Below are 21,852 nucleotides of genomic sequence, written 5' to 3'. Positions count from 1 at the left end.
CTTGGTTTTGAAGGTACGAGCCCTTCCAAGAGAGGGAGACCTACCCTGGCAACCCTGGTTAAAGAGAGCCTGATACAGGTGAAACATCTTGCATGACTCGGGGCCATATTTTCCCACCAATAAATAAGGCCCAGCACATGGGCCACATTCACAAAAGGCACATTCTCTAGTTCAAGTACAGGAATGCTTGATTTTTTTTTTTTTTTATTCACGGTGGACGAAGCATGAGAAAGGGGAGGTAACCTCTCACCTTATGACGACATAAGGGGGCAATTTCCAGATCCGACCTTCTGAGTGGCGAAGCAGAATGACCAAAGCACTCTTTATACATATCGCCATTTCTAGCCACTGCAGGGCCATAGACAGGCCAGGGGACTCGTATTAATGTTAAATAATCTCACAACTTAAATTTTTCCTGATATGGGAAACACGTTTTTTTAGTTATGATTTCATGATTAATAATAGAGTGACTACTGATATGTGCTCTGTGCATATGCACTTATTTTGGCTGTAACGTAAAAATGTTTAATTAAATTTGCTTAATTAGCTGAAGGTCATATTCAAAGTGACTTCGATTAAATAATGACACAATGGTGGAGGTTGGAATTGCAAGAATTAGTCAGTTAATAGCAAGCTTATCCACTCCTGTGACTGTATGGTGCAAGGTTTGACCCGAGGTGATTGCAAAATATATTCCCATGAAATTCTTGCCAACACCATCTACACATCATGTCTGAATTATTGGTGTCTCCCCAGCCAAACACTGCAATACAATACAACCAATAGTAGAGAGTAATATATACAATATACAAATGGGATCTTGTCGATAGACGTGAACAAAATATAAATGACAAGATAAGATAACGTATAATTCATTATCATAATGAAGGGTGTATTGCTTAGAAGACATTTGTGTTTTTTAAAACTATACTGAAAGAACAATAAGCAAGATAATGTTGCAACAAATATGCACATATTTGATCCATAATAGATTATAGGTCGAACGCCATGTTTGAGCACAAATACCAGGAGGACGGGAGAATTTGTGCCGAAGGGTCACCGAGCCGAAACTAGTCCCTGACTGTGTTGCGGCAGTGGACCTCTGCAATATTCAGCAGAGCAGGAGACCGACGGGAGGGGCTGAATCGGGCCCCAGGGGTCCCACACCCGCCCCCCTGTCTGTCCACTGCCATCTCCCCCGGGCCCGCCCCTCATTATTCACCCCCCGCTGCTCTCGGCCAACGATTATCGATCGGCCACATTAGCGCCGCACCTTGCACTGCCTGACGGGCTGGGACCACGTTTTTTTTTTATTCTTTTAAAGGGTGTGTGACAGTGTGGTCAATGTGTGTGTGTTTGTGTGCATGTTCTCTGTTTGCACCTGCACACCGCGCAAATTTGCCTCGAGTTTGTGAGTATATTGGATTTTCTGTGTGTGTGTGTGTGCATGTGTGTGTGTGTGTGTGTGTTTTGTGTCCTTCTGGCAGCTGTCACCACTTCTTCTCTTTGGAGTGCGAAGCCCCCTGACCTCTGCAGGGTCTCCGGGGACCAATACGGTGCTGGTTGATTTAGTGCGGGGAGGTTACATGGTACTTATGTTTAATAAGCAGTACAGCAGGCTGGCCATCTCCGACAGGGCTTCAGGGATAATTACCTCAGATCCATCTTCGGCTTATTGGGGGGCCAAACATGAGCCGATGATGAAGAGCCCACGGGCCCAGGAGCTCTTTAGTTTATTGGATCCTTTATGATTTGTATTTAGATGCGCAATTTACGACCGACTGTGTAAGCGCGGTTCGTTTGATTCCGCGGCCTTCAAAGGGCCGCCGGGGCACCGTAAGTCGAGCGCGGGCCTTTACACACAGACAGAAACACAACTGTTTGGCAGGCATTGTGCCGTTAACTGGAACCCTGGCACAATCGGACTCCACTCAATAATTCAGCGAGCGCTGGCAGGAGAGGGGGGTCGGGGGGGCAGCATGCGTGCCTCCACATCACCAACAATGACATTCTCTCTCTCTCTCTCTCTCTCTCTCTCTCTAATAAATTCCATCCCCAGAAGTCTCGCCGGCCGCAAGCGCCGCTCTGCATTTACTGATTTAATCACTGCAGTCTCGTGACCCCCCCCCCCCCCCCCCCCCCCCCCCCGCATCATTAGGGAACGCGGCAGCAGAGCGCTGCCGTGCGCCATTCAGCGCTGGTGGAGGCCTGAGCCTCGAGATTCATCACAGATAAGAGGAGTGGTGATGCGGGCATCGGACGATGAGACGTTTTGGTAATAATGAAGAGAGGGATAGAGAGAGAGAGAGAGAGAGAGAGAGAGAGAGAGAGAGAGAGAGAAAAGTGACTGTTAAGTTGTGAATGCTGCTTTGCTGAGGGAATTCATATAAATAAAGTAGAAAACAAATTAAAGGCGCTGATTAGTTTCAGACTCCGGAACCTCGGCGGAGAATGATTTTTTCGCCACATGGGAAATCTAGTGCGCATTAAAGCGCCTTCCATTCATCTGAGAGGAATAAAATAAACAGGCGAAATGAATAAATGGTTAGCACACAGAATCCGTCGCCATTGTTTTCGCCACTTTGACCCCCGCTCACTCGGAACAGTCGGAGAACATTCTGCAGTGTTCCTTAAAAGCTTTTAGCGGTCACAGACTAGGTTTTAGACAACAATGTTCTAAACATGTCTTGATCTGGTAATTTAGGGCATATGCTTGCATGTTCCCCATTGTCCCCTTTCATGTTCCTTTATTACGGAGCGTTTCACATTCTAGAAACATCTGGATAAAACCTGCATATGTTTTGCATCCTAAACTAGTCCAACTGTATCATCCTGGTCCGGTTCTTCTTTCTCTTGTTCTTCATGAGCAATGGATGTTTCAAATAGATCTATGTGTCTTCAAACCTGACTGTCAGGTTCCTCAGTTTTTAGAACATTAGAACATTCTCATGTTGGAAAGGAAAATGAAATGCTTTTAGAACCTGACAGGTTTGTTTTTTGGTTCACATGTTCTCTCGAGAACCTTTGTTCTCGTGGTTCTAACAATGCACCATTTGTAAAGGGTCGTATTCATCCAGCCCATTTTTGTAAAAAAAAAAAAAAATAGCTGCATTAAAAGTAGAATCCATTTCTGTTTTATTTTACTATTTGATGTGTGTATCAACAGAATGATATTTAACTAAGTAAACTAAAATAATCCATCTAGACCCAATGATCTAGTCTAGAAATTATTAATATATAATAATCATCTTGGAATAAAAAAAAAAATGGGTGGCTCCATTCAAATATCTTAACAATATTGGTCCCAATGGCACCCTTCATTAATTAAGAAATCATGATCACTCTCACTATACTGATTTACTGCCATAATTATACTGATTTTGTTCGTTTTCCATATGTATTTTATCCATTTTTGGAGAGGACGCAGGAAGGCAGGCAGCCCTGCTCAGGCAATATTGTAACAGTCACCTTGACTCTCCAGCTTTTTCGGGAGCCAGTGAGCATTTCCTTTCTCCATGACTCCCCCTGCTTGGCTCGGGGGGGTCTCCGCTGATCCACTGTCTCTTCGGGTTAGTCATGGTGCGTGCAGCTCGCCTCTGCGCCGCCGCGCTCAGCTTCCACTCGACCTTTTCCAGTCGCTCTTCCCCTTCCCCTTCTTCTCCAAGAGCCAAAGATCACTGGGCTCCTGCACGGCCGAGTGGCGAATGTGAGAGTATTCCTTCATCCAAGCCACGCTAAGGCATTGCATCCTTCAGATTTTTGTGGCGAGGGCAATAGAAAAAATAAATCTTTCACTTACTTCTCAAAAAAAAATGTTCTGAGAATAGAAGGTCTTTAAGTGCTCTGAATTGGTATAATTAGCAGAGTTTAAAATGCAGATTTAAGTGTGCTTATTAATTCCTTTCTGCTCATTTCAAATGACTGACTGCACTTAATTAAATCAGATTGATTAGACCTTTCCTAGACTTCCCCCACAACCACATAATTATGACAAATAGAGCACTTGATTTAAAATCCACCGTCTGTCTGAGGAGTTGTCTCCACCAGCACCTTGGAAGGTCCAGACGTCTCCTTTAAAAAACGAAAATAAATTTGCAATATTCCAGAACAGTAAAGACATCTTCAAATCACAGATCGCTTGCATATTAATAAAAGGCATCAGAAAGCTATAGAGATTGATAAAAAAAAAAAAAAAGTCAGACACGCACGCCACTGGTGTGTTAATGGCGGATAGAGTTATTTTTTCTGAAGTGGTCCCCGAGCCTTGATTGTGATTTTGAGAGGAAATTATCACACCGGGAGGGTGGCATTGTCACACTGCGAGCGCCACTCATTAACACAACGCCTCCCGCTTTTGTCTGCTTCTTGTTTTGCCTTTTGCTCGATTCTGATAACATTCACAACAGTCACTACCAGTGGACTGGACCGATGTGGGGGAGACGTTTCCCTTTGTCGTGTTCTCCTGGCGCTCCTCATTCCTGGAAAGGGGCATTAGCTTCCGACGTTCTTTAGAAAACCCACTTGGTACTCGTTTCAAATGCTTCTCTACTGATCCGGTGATGACGGCTGTGCAGAACCCATCTATCTAAATATTGGTTTTGAGTCGGCTTGAGATCTGGAGACTGGAGGTCATACCATGTGTATTTACACCCTTAAGTGATGTTCATGGCCTGGATGATGAAGGCATCATCAGCATCCTGGAGGGCTTCAAAGGGTCCATCATAGGATCACAATCACCTTCTTCTGACCTACATCCTGACCCTCCACACTTACGGGGTCAAATGGATCAAAAATGTCTTTCTGCTTTCTCCTCCAGTTTCCAATCAGATGATTCACTGTTTGAGCGTTTAGTAGATACCCTTATCCAGATCGAGGCACAAAGCCTCCAAGTAAGGGAGCTTTTGCTGTGAGGGCAGCATTGTTTCTCTTCAACACCTTGGACAACAGTCCTGAAGGTTCATGCCGAACACTTTCTTATCATTCACTCATGTTAATGGGCATCTCATCAAGTGGCTTTTGATGATGATAACAGTGCACAAAGCAGCCATGAAGGTAAAAAGAGGAAAAAAAACAGATTCATCAAACCTACTTCACTTTCCCCTCATACAACAAACGCTAAATATGTTTCTTGCATTGGATTCTTCCAAATGGCTCCATCTTAGTCACCATCACCGCCACAGAGTAGGAGCTCTTGACTGGCAGTGCACCTAGCGGCAACCCGTTCTGGAGCGCTTCGGGAATTCTGCTTCCCTATATCACGGGAGTCCGTAATAAGAAAAGAAGAAGCGAGGACAGCTGCTGCCATTTATCTTCCTGCAGCGTTCGTGCACAATGCATTAGCGGTAACCAATCAGATGTGTTGATTTGTCGAGCAATCGGGAAGGAATTTCATGCGATGCGACCGCAGCCGAGCGCGAAGTGACTGATGGGATCCGCCCCGTGATCTTTCCCGCTTCGCTCCCTCACACCGACGCGCTGACTCCGGCGCGCACTCGCTTGACAATGATTGCATGATCCTTTTTTTTATGTTTTTTCTTTCTTTTTTTTTGACAAACGACTCTTTCAAAGTGGCATGAGTGCCTGGCAGTGATATTCCCGTAATTACAGAGCGCATTATTACCGCCAAGCACTTCCCAGCCCTCGCCACGTAATGGCCTCTCTCGGGCTCCGATGACACGTCTTTTCATACGTTGCTGCGCCCCTCAGATTGCTAAGCCGCCTGTTTGACAGCTCCAGTCACCCTTCCAACACTCCCTGACCAGGCAAGCCAGCCGTGTCTTCATTTGCGGAGAGCCGACTGCCCGTAAATAAACAAGCCCGCGCCGCCGGGGTTGGTCACAGATGAGCAGAATTCGCCATGTTTGCCTTTCGAGCCTTTCAGCGGATAATGTGTACCAGGGCGTCACAGGGACATGGCGTCAACTAACAACCTTGGCTTTTTTTCTTTTTAATTCCAGTGGGTGGGGCTCTTCATGCGGTTGGGTTGTCGTGTGGAAGTGGGGGGTCCGTTGTGATGGCTCGGGGTGTGGCCCGTTCTTCGTAATAAATCCTCTCAAACGCACCAGACTTGGCACCACATCCAGCAGAATGCTGCTATAATGCTGTCATAAATGGTACCTGTAAAAAAAGTTCATAAAAGGCTGCGGTGGACCTCAGGACTACCAACAAAACACACACAGCACACACACATCCTGTGAAGTGTGTTCAAAACGCTGTTTGTTTGGCAATGATTTGTTAGCAATTCATAACTGCTGCACAGTTAAAAACCTGCTCTTTCCACTGGCGTCAGGCATAGAACATCCAGAACTTACCAGCTCAAGCCAGCAGACTGCAAGGCATCTTTTTTTGCCCTTAGAGTGTCACATTTTGTACAATTATTATCTTAAAGTAGCTGATTTTTTAAATGCATCAAGGTTTATATTCGTATATAGATAATTACGCATTATCAAATGAAATCTCATTATGTGAACAGAAGTTTAATGGATAAAAAAATGGAAAGTAAAATAGTATCAAGCAAGCGTAAATTCTGTGATTCTGAAGCGAACAGGCCAAAAAGTTTGGACAAACCTTCTCATTCAATGTGTTTTCTTTAATTTCATGATCATTTACGTTGGTAGATTCTGTTAAAAAAACTAAGCTCATCGAGAGAATGCCAAGAGTGTTTTTTCAGTTATTTCACTCTTTTTGTTAAGTACATAATTCCACATGTGTTAGTTCATAGTTTTGATGCCTTCAGTGAGAATCTACCAACGTAAATGGTCATGAAAATAAAGAAAACACATTGGTGTATATATATATTACATACATTTCTAGCATATATATACTGTATATGACTATTTTGTAAATAACTGATCACCAATTTGAATTTGCTTTGCATACATACAGTATGTGGAAGATATATTGAAGTATACATGGAGCTAAAGAATTCCTGGGAGAAACTTTGCAGAAAGTTGATTGTAATTCGCATTTTAACATTGCAGTTTACCACCGGATGAGCAGAAATGCACCGTTTGCTCTGATTGTCCTCTAGTCCGCGGTTATTGAGTGCTGCCTCCACTGCCATGGCGACCAGAGGCTGTGTCGCAGCTGGGGCCTGAAGCTGCCCGTTGCCACGCAGGCTGTGTTGACACCTATGGTTCATGGCCGGTAAGGTGCCTTTGCTGGATGCTTTGGTTTGTCATATTTTGCCCCCAGCACCACTTTTGAGTAAAAAAAAAAAAAAAGTGCCGTTCCAGCTGTGAATTGTACAAGTTAATGATGTGAAGTTTTTATTTACGGTCCTTAAAATGGGTTACGAGTCACTGACTGTCAGCTTCGGTCTGTAGAGAGAAGTGGAGCAGGAAAGGACGTTCAGAATGAAGGCTGGTGGTCTTTGGGCGGAGTCGAGATGGTGACGGAGGTCAAGCAGTGACCCATGTCGAAGCAACTCGTTTTTCCACGCAGTTAAAAGCCTGACATCACTTAATGGGGAGACAAGGACAGCAAAAGTGATGGGAGGGGGTTGGCGCTTGGGGGGGGGGGGTTATTCCCAGTTCTGAACAGGTCAGTAGACGAAGACTGAGTGACGATGCACTCAAGCCATGAGCACTAATGGACACTCTGTCATGTGAGTTAAACCTTAGAACCCTGAGGACATGCGAAGGCTCCAGGAACGTGTAATAATTTGTGCAGTCGGCCTTCGGTTGCTCTTCATAAAAGTGTCTGTCAAATGCAATATGTGTAAAACGTTTATATCCCCGCTTTATAAATGGCCAACTTGCGCTACAAGGTTTCCACAGCAACAGCAATTCCAATCACAAAATACGTGCAGGAGGAAAGATCAAAGATTCCAAGATCAAAAGTTGAATTTCTGAAATTCCTTTTTCCTGTAATCGCCATACTGACTGTATGTGGGCGTGGCCTAGACACCAATCATCTCCGTAGTTGCAGCCGCTCTACAGAGCAACCAGTAATAAGCAAACAAGAAGTAAACAACGGTTAAATGGCGTTTTAGTAATATGACGTCTCATGGAGCGTGGCACATCGGCCGTCTCGTGGCAATTGCGGTTGTCGATGCGAGAGGGGCGGTGGGCTGAGGAGTCGCCACGGTGACCTTTCCATGTTGCCGCTTTTAGCCGAGTGACCCGACTGTACTCATTAAAAGCAATGTAACGCATCGCTCCCCGCTAATTGTTTTCTCACTGACAAATTGGTCCTAAGGCCCCCGTTAGCTAATGAGAGTGTCCGAGTGTGAGAAGGTTGAATTTTTTTTTTTGCGCTACCGTTCCAATTTCAAGGCTCGCAAAGTCAAGATCGCTTCCAGTTTCTCCGCGATTTCATTCTCTCTGCCGCTACTTCTGGAAAGAAGACAGAAAAATACGTGGGCGCGGGTTTTCTTGCTGGAGGGCAAATCACAGGGAAGGTGCTGCACTGCTCTCAAGGTTGTGCCATCATTGGTATTCATGCGAAGTGGCGGGCGGCGCTGGCTTTTGAGACCCCCCCCCCCCCCCCCCCCTCCCCGTCACCGGCCTCCCTCTGCAACACATGGTAATTTTTTCCCCACCTCGCTCTCTCTGTCTTACCCTGTCCCCCCCACCCCTCTCTGCCTCCACCTGTTCCATGGTCCAGTGGAGGGCTGTGAATGCTATCAGGGGAGCGGCGTGAGCAGCCTCCCTGGCTCCAGTCCATCACGGGTGCAGTCAGGCTGCGCGGCGAGCCGGCGGAGCCGCGCCGCGCCGGGGACCCAGCTGCGGACCCAACTGCCGCATTACCGCATGACGGATGGCTCCGTATCAGGTGTTTAAACCGGGCGGGCCGCTCCATCTGCCCGAGGATTTGGGAAGTCTGGGAACTCGGGCTGACGAATGGCGAGGACCGCCGCTGCCAGTCACCGTGACCTTTCGCCGCCTCTGGTTTCTGCCGCTGTGCGCTTGCCCCGTCCTCCTACTCCTCCCTGCTCGGGGCTCAGTCCAAATCTGGCAAATTTGCCACCAGAAATGCCAGCAGCTCTCAGTGCCAGGGGCCAACAAATTAGCCTGATTACATGACGCCCATAAGGATTTTTATTTCCCACGTCTTATCGTTTTTTTTTGCCAGCGACTTAAAGGGTTTCCTCGGTTTGATTCGACGTTGCTGTTTTGCCAACAAACAGCATTGGGGCAATTGATACGCTGGCGGAAAAATGTTCCCTCCATCACTTGCCTGTCTCCGCACAATGGGTTGGTGCCTGGGGTGCAGGAGGGCCTGCCGTTAATGACTCCTGTACACGGCCGGCGGCCATTGTTGTTCAATCACCGGCGTTCAGCGCTGCGGTATAGAAAAAAAAACACCAGTATTCAAAGCTTGTGGTTTTCCGTATAGCTAGCGACTTCCAGCTAGTGATACTATTAAACTCTGCGATAATTAGTATAGATATTTACAGAGTTCAAGCTATCTTGGCATCTATTATTCACAAAGGGTGGTAGTGGCCTAGTGGGTAACACACTCGCCTATGAACCAGAAGACCCGGGTTCAAATCCCGCTTACTACCATTGTGTCCCTGAGCAAGACACCAAACCCTAAGTTGCTCCAGGGGGGGACTGTCCCTGTAACTACTGATTTCAAGTCGCTCTGATAAATGCTGTAAATGTAATGTAACAATGGGACAGTTACTGGTGTGTTTTGGAGTTACTTGGTAACAGTAAAATAAAGCTTTCTTAATTGTATTTTGAAGTTGCCAGTGATAGACCAAAGATGGAAGCCATGCAGCGTATTTCTAAAGAAAGGTCACAACATCTCGAACATTGATGAAAGCTTCTTCTTGCTATGTTCTTAATATGTTTATTGTATGTGTCATATTAACTGGAATAACGATAAATGCCACTGCCAATGTAATGAACAATTAGCATGGAAACAATGTGCAATGTAGGACGTCACTATTATATATATATAATGTTTTGTTTATATATATATAATGTTTTGTTTATATATATATAATGTTTTGTTTGGTTTTTTGGGATTTTTTTTTTTATATGTATTTAGACCTGCTTGCTGAATATGACAAGACGCCACTGAGCAGAAGGCAGGTAGACAGCAAATCTGAAATTTAGTTTCAGAGCCAAGATGCGCTGCTTCTCCGAAAATAAATAAGTGATTAAATTATGTTGCCTGATTTAATGAGGTCTGTAGACTCGGCAGTCGTACATGTTTTATGGTCGTGTGTTTTCTTGATGATGACAAATGTCATCAAGATGACGAAGATGGATTTTCCTGTAAGCTGCCAGGTCAATTTTTTTTTCAGTATGGCCGATCACATACAGTGGTGTCCAAAACCTGGGTTCACATTGAAAATCTGGCCCTTTTCTAGAATACTCTGCCCCACTGAGGTCATCAGTGACCTTAATGTAATGACATTTTGTCTTTCATTTTTTGAAAAATATTCAGTAGCATAACTCGCTGGAATATTCTTGCATCGTGCTGGGAGAACATGGATCGTCCGCAACCTTTAGGAGTATAACATTCTGTATGTTATACTGATGATATCATTTATAATGGGAAATGCTATATTGTTCCTCAATGTTTTGCAACGCAAAAAGACATTTTTTAATTCTCATTTCCATTACAAATCATATTATCTGTATAATAACACACATTAGGTAATGTGTCTGTGGGCGTGCATGTCTATTACTGTGTTTGAAAGTGTGTGTGTGTGTGTGTGTGTGTGTGTATCCAGCTTCTTAATTCATCTCAGACAGACTCCTTCCACCAGTGTGTGGAAAAGCCATGGTGCTGAGCGCACTTCCAGCCGTTTCCTTGTCGCCGCTCTCTGCAAATTAATCCATTGTCTCGTCACCATGTGTAGTCGGGGAGGCTGTGTTTTCGGGGGGCCTGGTTTAAAAAGGGGGCAGACTGCCAAGTCCCGGACACACTTCACGTGTCTTGTCTGTCATCTTTTATCGGCAGGGGTGGCGGGGAGGTGGCGAGATGTGTTTTTCACATGCGCGCACTACAAAGTGTTTTTTTTTTTTTACGAACTCCGGGGCCCGGAGGGCCATGGGAGCCCCCCAGGTCCCGCCACTGTGGCTTTGAGAGACATATTTCTGCCACTGCGGACTGATCTGCCTCCACAAGCATCCAGAGGAGAGATACGATTCCACAAAGAGAAGCAGTGTCTAGCAGTAGAAAGGAATCTTCACGTCCGATTAGAGCTGTAAATCTTGGCCTGAACCCAACTCAACATGCTCAATTTCGATCATTTCAGATCTTCAGTCAGGTTGAGCTCGCACAGTAAGTGATCGGTCAGCAAATGCATATCCTTACGTATCATTTCCATATGATTCTCTGCGTGGGAATTTTGCTCTTGTCGGCTTCCACCTATCTAGTATTTTGCCCTGTAGTCAAGATGAATAATGCACCACAGAATCCAAACTGGCCGACTGATCAGCGGCCACTATGTTGGCGGGTAAATAAATAAATGCATTGGGCCAATTCCACGACCCCTAATGAGACAAATGTCCCCCCCGCTGTTTGAAAGTGCACCCTGCGTATGGGAGAAACAGCGATCAGACGGCTCGCCGGCTCGCCGCGCAGCCTGACTGCACCCGTGATGGACTGGAGCCAGGGAGGCTGCTCACGCCGCTCCCCTGATCAGATTGTGCTATAGGAAACGTGCACAGCAGAGGTGAAACTGGCCAAACGCTGAATAAAAACAGGAGGATGGGACAGATAGTATAAATTCGTCAGATTAGGAGACGACGTTCGTCATGGCCTCACTCATCCAAGGTTGTGAGTTTGAATCCCAGCTCTGGCTCTTGTGCGGGCGGATTCTCACACTTGCTCGCTGGGTGAACTATTTGTGAGTGTCAGTGTGTGAGAGAATGGTGAGGGCAAGTCCCCCACCCTGCGCCCAATGTCCTGGGATGGGTTCTAGCAGCCGCGCCCCTGATTAGGAATCAGCGATGATGAATAGTGAGTGATTAGGCGCCACCTCAGGTTTTATCGTGATTAATTTTCAGTCATATCAGGTAAAGAGCTCAAAAAAAAAAACTGAATAATAGAGGAACCAGTGAGAGGAACCTTGAGAGGAACCAAAGTGAGTTAAACTGGTGGTTGTTCAGCAATCGCCAGTCAGCATGCAAACGTGGTCCAACACGATTTCTTATTGTAGTGCTGTCACTGACTGCAACCAAATATCTAGCGCAATTTGCAGCCAATGAAAACGAAGAACCTCCAATTCTTTCTGAATAGGAAGTGAACCACACCACCCCATTTCCTTTGCCACTTCTCTTTGTGACAAAACCTTTTGGAGACCCAACGGATCAGATGGGTTTGAAAAATTCAGAGAGTTGTGAGAAGTGAAGATTTTGAAAGTCTTAGCATGAGATGCTTCTCAAAAATCTCTGGAGCCGTATGATTTGGGTTATGATGGGTGATTGGAAGTCATATTCACACTCCTCAAACACACACTAACCATCTCATGTCTTATGGATGGGAGCACCAACATCATCATCATCATTCTGGAAGTGAATCCTCCCATCGGGACAGAAAGGTAGATTGAAAAATGTCCCAACTGGGTTTAAACACTCAAAATGCTAATACCTTCATCATGTATTTCGCTTGATGTTAACAACTCATCATGGCTGCCATGCTCGGCCTACGTTTTTTTGGTGCGTTTGAGGTGTGCGTCGCTGTTAAATACATTTCCAGAAAGAAAATGTCCGAAAGACGCAACGTTGTACAGAATCTACAACAGAGTGAATAAAAAGATTGTATTCATAGTTGGGGGTCCTAGTGAACCGGAATTGATCTCTTCATCGATGGCAACTTGAAAGCACGTTGTAAGTCACTCCGGATAAGGGCGTCTGCCAAATGCCGTAAATGTAAATGTAAATGTAAATGTAAACATGAACACTAGGGGCCCTTGATGATGAGTTCACAGGACGAAGCTGCCCTAACCCTGGATTTAGGGGCCAGGGACGAGGGTGAAAGACCGCCTTCCTTTACAAGTCCGGGTCTGATTGCTGTGAACTGCGGTATCATGCGTAGTCGGCCATAGGACGTGTTCACGTATGCGTCTTTAACAGCAAGTACATTCCCGGCCTAAGTGTCCTCATACGACCCCTGCGCATGCCTTGTTCACATTTACAACTTATACTCGGAAGTGACAGGGACAGTCCCCCTGGAGACACTCGGGGTTAAGTGTCTTGCTCAGGGACACGATGGCACCTATCCCATGTGTGCACTTTAAGTAGCCCGGGTTCTCGATGTCGCGCACGTGCCCCTTACGTCAGTACTTCGCTTTGTTTAAATGTTACATGTAGCGCCGGGTTCCGGAGGCCCGTTGTTTCGTTTGACTGTGTACCGTCTATCATGCATGTGGCGGAAATGACAATAAAACTTCAAGCTCACCACCCAAAAATCTTGATGCCACTTTCATTTTTGTAGCATGTGGCTGCTTTGGCACAGATGCAGTAAATGTTACGTGGCTGAAGATTGGTGTTTTTGTGGCAGCTGGTGGTGGGGACGGACCCTGTGGTCGCTTGAACTCGAGCACGTTTTGAGTGTGTGTGTGTGTGTGTGTGTGGAGGAGAGAGAGAGAGAGAGAGAGTGTGACACAGGTGGCCACCCAGTAGGTGGGGAAATGGAGGAAGTCTGTGGCCATGTGTGTGTGTACGTCGGGCCGCAGTGTGTTTTTCCTCCCTCTGAGGTGGGGTATCCTGCATGTGTGTGTGTGTGTGTGTGTGTGTGTGAGAATCGCTGGTCGCCCAGGGTGGACCACTTCCAGGAACCCCAGCAGCAAAAACAGCACGGCGGCGCTTCCTGGTCTCTCCCGCTGTTATCAGTGGACAGGACAAACGGCTCACGCGCCCGTCTCTTCCCCTGCAGGTTTCCTCAATGGCCGTCCCTGCGCCTCCGGTGTCAAGATGTTCGCGTCTGATTGCCACAAGGAGGCTTTTTCCAACCACGCCGGTTCTGAGGTCCTTGTGATAAGCGTGGCGGGCACTTGTTTACTTTTTCAACTCAACCGAACAGGATTCACCTCCATATGAAAGCCGAACACAGTCCTAAACCAAAAAATTACAAAGGCAGACCATGATGGAATCTTTCTTTTTATTTTTTTTTAAAGTGATTGTCATTGTGAAACACTGCAGCGCAGCACACGGTCACACAACGAAATGTGTCCTCTGCTTTTAACCATCACCCTTGGTGAGCAGTGGGCAGCAGCCATGACAGGTGCCCAGGGAACAGTTTGTGTGGACAGTACCTTGTGGGGACAGTACCTCTCGGTTCGAGATTTGATCCTAGATATTTACCGGCTAGGCAAACCACTGCCCCACTAATACAGTTTTTGAACAGAAAGATGAAACCGATTGATCAGAGTGGTCTCTTTTCACGTTCCCGGTCCCCCCGACCACATCTTCATAAGCATGGTCATAAGATGGTGATTAACATGAGCGAAGGAAAGGCGGCAACTGGTTAAACAAGACCCATAAATGAGCTGGAGTGACAGATTAAACAAAGTAAAAAATTGCATTAAACATGAATGCAATGTAAACATGGGGTACCACGACCTTTGGTTAACCTTTTGTCCCCCCACATTCCGACTTGAGGAGAAAATACAGGACTAATACAGTAAATCTGTGTAACGGTAAAGACAGAGAAAACAGAGCACTGTTATCATCGGCCTGTAAACGGAGCTTCTGCTTTCTCTGGCTCGGCAGGCCGAGATGGGTTCCAGATGGTTGCAGAAAGTGTTTGGCTTGGGTTACTGTAGGTTAGGTTGTGCTCTCTCTCTCTCTCTCTCTGTCTGTCTGTCCATCCACTCTTCATAGAGCTACCTGCCTGACCTCTTGCCTTGTTTTCAACACAGCTCTCTCTCCCTCCCAGGCCCCGCCCACACCCGGACTCCGCCCACCGCCGAGGCCCCGCCCCGCCCCCTCTGCACCTGGGTTTCCCGAGGCTCGCCGTCTGCGGGCGGAGCGCCGCCGCATCACACTTCCAAGCCGACCGCCGCGGACGGACGGACGGACGGACGTAGGAGACGCTCTTCGCGGAGCTCAGCCTGCAGACGCGTCGGTTCCCGGTTCCGAGCGCGGGGATACACGCCGCCGTGCGTCTCCTGGAGAGAAAGGCGCGACAGCAGCACCGAGTCGCCGCGGGGACCGTCGGCAGCATCCCGAACGCGGGAGCCCGGACGGACCGGACCGGACCGGACTTGTTGGGAAGTATTTCCACCGGACTGTGACGCGGCCATCCGAGTCCACGGCAGGAAATTAATTTTTGTCCCTCACGACACCGTAACGCATGGTGGGAATTTCTGCCTCTTTTCAGTGTAAGTAAAAAAAAAAAAAAGAAAATCTTTTATTTTTCTCGTTAATTATTACAATAAAAGCCCGGCGCGTTTCTTTTATTGTGACGACATTATTTGTAGAGCGTTATTATTTTCCTCCTCAACTTGAATAGTGGCATGCTGGGATTATGAATTATAATAATCGACGGATCGGAGGCTGAAGGTTCGGGATTCACGTGCGCGTTGGGGTCCCGTTATTTTTACGAGAATAAAAAAAAAAAGAGGAAAATGGTCTGCAGCGATATTTTGTATTTTCAGTCGTGCTTTGTTGGCGTAATATTGCTTGCTGGTGAAATCATATTTGCTTCAGATGCATCGTTTTTTGTTTTTTTTTTTGGTTATCCAACGTGATTGTTGCTATTTGCATATGTTTTTAGACGTTTTTCGCAGGTTATGAGGAAGTCAGGGGGGTGTAAAGGTGGGCCTTACAACTTCTCTTTCCATGCGAATTGGAATTCATTTTAATAAGAAGCCCGCAGACCCCCCCGAATCTCAGCCAACATGTCATCTGTCCTCTTTTTACCCAGGGCAAAAGAAAAAAAAAGAAGATTGTTATAAATATATATAGATAATTATTTTTTAAATGGCCCCAGAGCTGAACTAATAGGCACAGGAAGCACCGCTGAACAGCCTGGTCCCTGCTTCTCAGCCGGCCCCTGTCTGTCACATCCGAGGGTGGCCTCAACTTCCCCCTCGTTCTCCGGGGCAGGGCGCCCTTCGAGGGCTTCTTTGCATTTGGGGGGAAAAAAATAATAAAACACCCATCGGTACCCAAGTGTCACACGGGTCTGGAGCATCGACCGTAACCTGTCTCTCTCCGCCCGTCCGCGGCGTACTCGGTCTGAGCCTGCGAGACTCGTGCGACCCCCGAAGTGGGGCTGAAGTTGATGAGGAATGTCTCTGAAAGAAGGGGGCTGGTTCTGCTGTAGATCCAGGTTCTCTCCGGCTGGGGTCAAGGAAAGCCGGATCACCATGGAAACTCTGTGACGGTTTATCCTGGTCTTCTTTGTGTTCGACTCTTCACTGCATGATATAATTAAGTCACGTTTAGAAAAAAAAAAAAACCTACCTGAATGGGTCATTTTGTCCTTTTGGTCCGGCGCCGTGTGTACCGGCAGATCCAGGTTCTCTCCGGCTGGGGTCAAGGAAAGCCAGATCGCCATGGAAACACTGTGACAGTTCATCCTAGTTTTCTTTGTGTTTATCATGGTGTGATGTCATCAGGCATCCCGATCTGGTCGCTTTCTTGTTTTTTTTTTAATAATTTTTCGTGACGCCGGAGCAGGGGTCAGGGATCTGGGCGGCTTAATTAAAAGCAAACACGCGGCCGGGCGGCTGGAGGTGGAGGTGTACAGTAAGTGATAAGTGCTGTGTGCTCGGGCTATCAGCGGCCAGCGGCTGTTTGCTCTGCGTCGCGGCGGCTTCTGCGGTGCCGCCGCTCCTCCGGTCGAGGCCATCTGTACGGCCACCGGCCCGCCAGCTGCACACCTGTTCCCTCGCCACCCCGCCCTCGCCGCAGAACCCGCTGGCGTGAGGTCAAACACATAAAACCAGACATGGCCAAGGTCTAATGGGAAGATCTCACACACACAGTTCAGCCAGACACCTGTGTGTGTGTGTGTGTGTGTGTGTGTGGATGTTACTATTAACATAAAATCGTAACAGGAAGTGATGATCTGTTATGATGACCTATTACATTGATATTACATTGTTATATAGGTGTCATATGGAACAGTGGAAAGTAACTTTCTAGATTATTCTTTGTGTTATTTTTGTAGACCCTTCATTGGCTCAGCCGTTTAGTCTAGAAGGCAGAGTAGCGGGAAAACATATGCCGCGGAATAATTATTGAGTGCCGTATTTTTTTTCTTTCTGTCGAGCCGATGAACTCCAGACTCCTGGACGAGAGCCAACTGTGTTATCGGCGCGGAACTCAGGCGGCCGCATCGGCGATGACACTCCGGCTTTAACCCCGCCGCCGGAGCCCTACCGCGCCCCTCCGCCCCACCCCCGCTCTCTCTCTGCGGTTATTTTTATCCGTCTGCTCTGTGCCGCCGAGCGTGTGGCGAGGGGAGAGCTTTTGGGAGATCTATATGGATATCGATCCAGATGGGCAGACGAGGAGACTCGTGGGTATTTTTTTTTTCCCTTCGTCTTCGCCGTGCCGCACGATGACTGCCTAGAAGGTGGTCCATTATGTTGACCTCCAGCTGTGAGCTCCAGTGTGTGTGTGTGTTTGTGTGTTTGCGCGGGGTGCATCAGTATTTCGGCTTTGTTCCGTATTCATTGAAGGGCCACGTTTGGCAAGACGAGTTGACCCCCCTTTTAAATGAGCTGTGGTGAGGTGAAAGTGAAGTGATTGTCATTGTGATACACTGCAGCACAGCACACTGTGACACAACAAAACGTGCCCTCTGCTTTTAACCATCACCCCGTGACAGGCGCCCGGGGAGCAGTGTGTGGGGACGGTGCTTTGCTCGGTGGCACCATGGCGGTTCGGGTTTCGAACCGGCAACCTTCTGATATACGGCTCCACTAGGCCACCACCTCCCATCCCTCTCTCCCCGACGCTCGTTCATTTGTTTCGACGTTGCCACACCAAAGATGAATTATTGATGCCGCCGCCATCTCCTCCAGTCGGCATTTATAAAAATCAATTGTGGAAAGGGGGGGGGGGCACAAAGGCGTTTTTTTCTTAGTCTTCAAAAAAAATAATCAAACGGCGTGAAGGTTCGTCGTCGAACTGCTTTCGAAGACGAGCGAGTTCGCCAGGCCCGGGTGTGACTTCCTGCCGAGATTTCTCGGCTTAACCAACCAAACAGCCTCCGGGTCCAGCTGACAGGTGTCTTGGGTGCCTGCCTGCCTGCCTGCCTTGACTCCTGCACCGACCCCCCCTCCATTCATCCACCCATCCCTCCCTCCCTCCCTCGGCCCTTCTTTTTTCCAACCCTGGATTGAGTTGCCAATTAACTCCTCTCTCCCTCTCTTTCCCTCTGCACATCCCTTATTGTTTTAGATTCACACACAGTCTGTTTCAGTCCTACACACACACACACACACACACACACACACACACCCTCCCTCGCTCCCTCTCTGTTTATTTTCCTGCCTCCATCTGGACCGGGCTGATATTGTAATCGCCCTAATGCACACTGCCTTCCCCTCAGACACACACACAATGTGCCATCCTGACAAGCCCCCTCCTTTTTTTTATTTCAGATAAGCCGGGGATGTGTGTTTAATGAATACAAAGCCGCGGCGTGTCGCCGCGCACTCTGCCAGAAGGTAATCTTATTGAATAGGTGCTTTTCAGCGATGCAGAGCCGCGATAACCGCGCCGGAGTGAAGATGTAACCCGTTATCTCGCGCCTCCTCTATTTTCCTGTCACAGAATTTACATTTAAAGATTAGCCGCGAAAGGGTAAAAGATTTGGGGCGGCGGAGGTGGCAGGGCGGCAGGGCCGGAGTCGGCGCGGACGGCCGGGGAGGAGGAGGGAGAGGCGGTCCCCGGCCTTGCGGCGGCGCTATCTCTCCGCGTCCCCCCCCGGCTCCCTGGGAAAGGGAGATTACGGGCCGGTTATCTGTAATTGGGTTTTGTCCGGGGAGCTGGGGCATCTCTGGGCAGGGACGGAGGTGAGGAGCAGCGGTGGAGGTCCCTTACATTTCGCCGTGTCGGTAGATTAGCGTGACTGACGGGTTTTGTTACTTCTCATTTTTATGAGGTGACAATTGTTGAGTAACGGAATCAGCTGCTCGCTGGGAGTTCATAAAACCCTTCAATAAAAAGAAGTATATTTGTTTATTTCATTGTCGGGTGAGAGAAGAGATGAACGAAAAGTTCGTGGCACAAAGGCGTTGATGGCTGAGGTCGAATTGAATGCCAGCCTTCAGATATGCATAAAAATCTGGATGTTCCAGAAAAGACCATAACGTAAAGCAAAATAGTGACAGTGCATTCAGCGCATTTTTTGTTCACGCCTCGGTTATATGTTTGAGATTCCCAATCAGGAATTGGATGGATTTTTGGGGTCATCTTGTATGCCGCCCGTTGCCGCCCTGTTTTAATTGTAATCTTGTTATTCTGCATGCGATGAAAAAAAAAATTTTTTTTTTTAAAGGGTCTCTGTTTTCCTGCTCGGTAGCGTTTGATTTATGGAGCCGTTCCCTCTCATTAATTTTGATTTATGGATTTTGATATGTATTTATGAAAAGGGCACCCACTCGAGTGCGGCCTCTGTAGCCCAGTGAAGAGGAGTGTAATTAAGATTGGTTTCGAGCCCCGGGGGCCGGCGCCTTCAAGAGCCCAGGAATCGATAGGCAGAGACAGTAGGGCCCCGTGTTTTCACTTCACGTATCGACACGTTCGGTCAATTACAGCCGGAGAGGGAGGGAGGGAGGGAGGGAGGGAGAACTGTTGTTGCTGCCAGCCTGCGCCGGAGGGCCACGTGACGCTTTTCCGTTTACCGCGGGTACCTGGAATAATAGCTGGAGGTATCATTTCATGGATGGCCATGGATGGAGGTGGGCGTGGCCAGCCAATAGACGTCATGCTACAAGATACTCAAGATGCTCAAGAAGAGTAAGAAGACGTTGCTGACCGGGCTTGTGGTTTTTCTCCCTTCATCTCGTTCCGTCCCTCTCGCGCTCGTTCTATTGACTTAAATTGTATTGTGGGTGCAATGGGGGTCCCTGCTGTGGGCAGTTAGTGTCACAGACACGGTGGCGGGACAAAGGCAGCGGCGAGCGAGCCGGCGGAAGATTGTGTTGTTGCCGAGTGATCAGCAGGTGTTCCGGGAGATAAATGGCCGGTGTCAATTATTTCAAGGAGAGACGATTCGTAAGAGGGGACGAAAAAAAAAAAAAAAGAAAAAAAGAAAGAAATGAAAGCGTTGGGCGAGAGATGGAGGAGGAATGAAGGAGGGAGGAGGGCGAGGAACCTCCACTTCTCAACACAGGTACAAAATAAATAGCAGGCATTTTGTTAAAGTGCAGCTCCGCCTGTGAATGGGTTGAACCAGGCGCGGCACCCCTGCCGAACACTAAGTGTTTGTAGCCAAAGAGAGAGGGGACGGGAGGGGGGAGACGGCGAATTGGTTAACATTATCTTCCGGAGGCAGATTAAATGGCGCCATTTTAACACACCGTCCAAAAAAGGAAAAACACACACGCTCGCACGTGCACCAAACGACGCGACCGCGCGGTGGATACCTTCACGTAGCTGCCACCCAACACACACTTCCCACTTTCTCCCCGTCCTCGACCAGACGTCTCGGATCCTGACAGATGTGGCCACTTCAGCGTGGACGAGGTGAGGCAATTGAGCCGATAGGGATCTTAAGAGCCCCCCCCCCCCCCCCCTCAAGGGTCCTGCCGCGGACCCTGTGGAAAGGGACGCGTGGGCGCAGTCCATCTCGGATCCTGTTTACGAGCGACCGGCTTTTTTTTGAACGGATGGGAAGGAATTTGTCCAGCTGGGAACCGTTCCCGAACGTCCGCCACTTCCTTCATACCCAGAGTCGCCAAGCGGCTATTCCTAGGGTCCCTGTTCCTGGTGGACACAAATAAGCCCATTCCTGCAAAGCCCGAACTACAAAACCTGAAGAGACGGATGTTGGTCAAAGACACCAAAGAGACCGAGCGTGTCCGTGGGAACCAAATAGGATTTTTAACAAAGTTTGGACACTTTTTACAAATCCTACTTCATTAGCCAAACAGAAGAAGGTATTAGCCCAAATGTTGGCTTCTTTCGTTGGTGGTGGTCGTTAACAGTGAGATACGTGAAGGGTTCGTGGACTGGAGGACCGTTTTTCCCTCTTCTGCTTCCTCCTGTCTCCTGTCTCCCTGGTTACCTTTTGTCATTTACAACAATTCCTTTAAGAATTCTGCAAATGCCGAGTTTCACAGATTAGAAAGAAAATTCCACGAAATCACTTTTACCACCATCGTGTCTCCGATCTACACACTGAACCCCGTGGAGTTCCAGGGGGGACAGACTAAAAGTCGCTCTGAAGGATGCAGGACTCCCATTTCCAGTTTTCCTGGTTTGGATCACCATCATTCCTTAATGTGAACCAGGACACTGTCCCCAAGTTGTTGCCAGCTCTCGCTGCCATAGTTGTGTTGTGGCCTCATGAAGAGACCGGGGGTCTGCAGCCGACTGGTCCCTGGTGAATGGGGGGGGCGGTTCCTGGCTCCCTTAGTTTGCGCTTTCGACCGAATCCCCCCTGCGGTAAGTCACGCCATGGCGGCTGAAACCCTGATTTATTTGTTTCAAAGCGCATGCCGCTGCCAGAGTTTTAAATGTCTACAGATTGTGGGCTGGACGGTTCGGCTATGGCAATATTAAGACTCGGCACAGAACAAGGCCAGGGTCTCCAAGCAATGAACCAGCAACGAGTATAAATCCATCTTGCCTTATAAGGGCAGAAATGTTTTAAGTTGTTTTAGGCCATTTTTGTGTGTGCCAGTAATCTCTTTCCCATCTGTCTTTATGTCTCTTTATCAACATCTGGTTTTGTGCAGCGGGCCCCAGTAACAAGTATCCT

At 47.8% G+C, this 21,852-nt stretch overlaps 1 protein-coding gene across 7 annotated transcripts in view; it reads left to right on the top strand.

Moving 5' to 3' along the window:
- runx1t1 (RUNX1 partner transcriptional co-repressor 1) overlaps positions 1 to 21,852 on the top strand; it is a 108,251-nt gene that overhangs the window by 51,636 nt on the left and 34,763 nt on the right. For 4 of the 7 annotated variants that reach the window (XM_028963162.1, XM_028963159.1, XM_028963161.1 and 1 more), the window contains exon 1: positions 17,368 to 17,440. In XM_028963162.1, the coding sequence (XP_028818995.1) occupies positions 17,401 to 17,440 (40 nt within the window). In that variant the 5' untranslated portion in view covers positions 17,368 to 17,400. Of the gene's footprint in view, positions 1 to 14,844; positions 15,290 to 17,348; positions 17,441 to 21,852 lie in introns of those variants that run through there. The other 3 variants (XM_028963160.1, XM_028963163.1, XM_028963168.1) reach the window with 2 other exon arrangements.

The sequence above is a fragment of the Denticeps clupeoides genome, chromosome 20 (genome assembly GCF_900700375.1).
Source record: "Denticeps clupeoides chromosome 20, fDenClu1.1, whole genome shotgun sequence".
Taxonomy (NCBI): Eukaryota; Metazoa; Chordata; class Actinopteri; order Clupeiformes; family Denticipitidae; genus Denticeps; species Denticeps clupeoides.
Note: the sequence above shows the minus strand (reverse complement) of the source record. Positions and strands in the feature narration are given on the sequence as shown.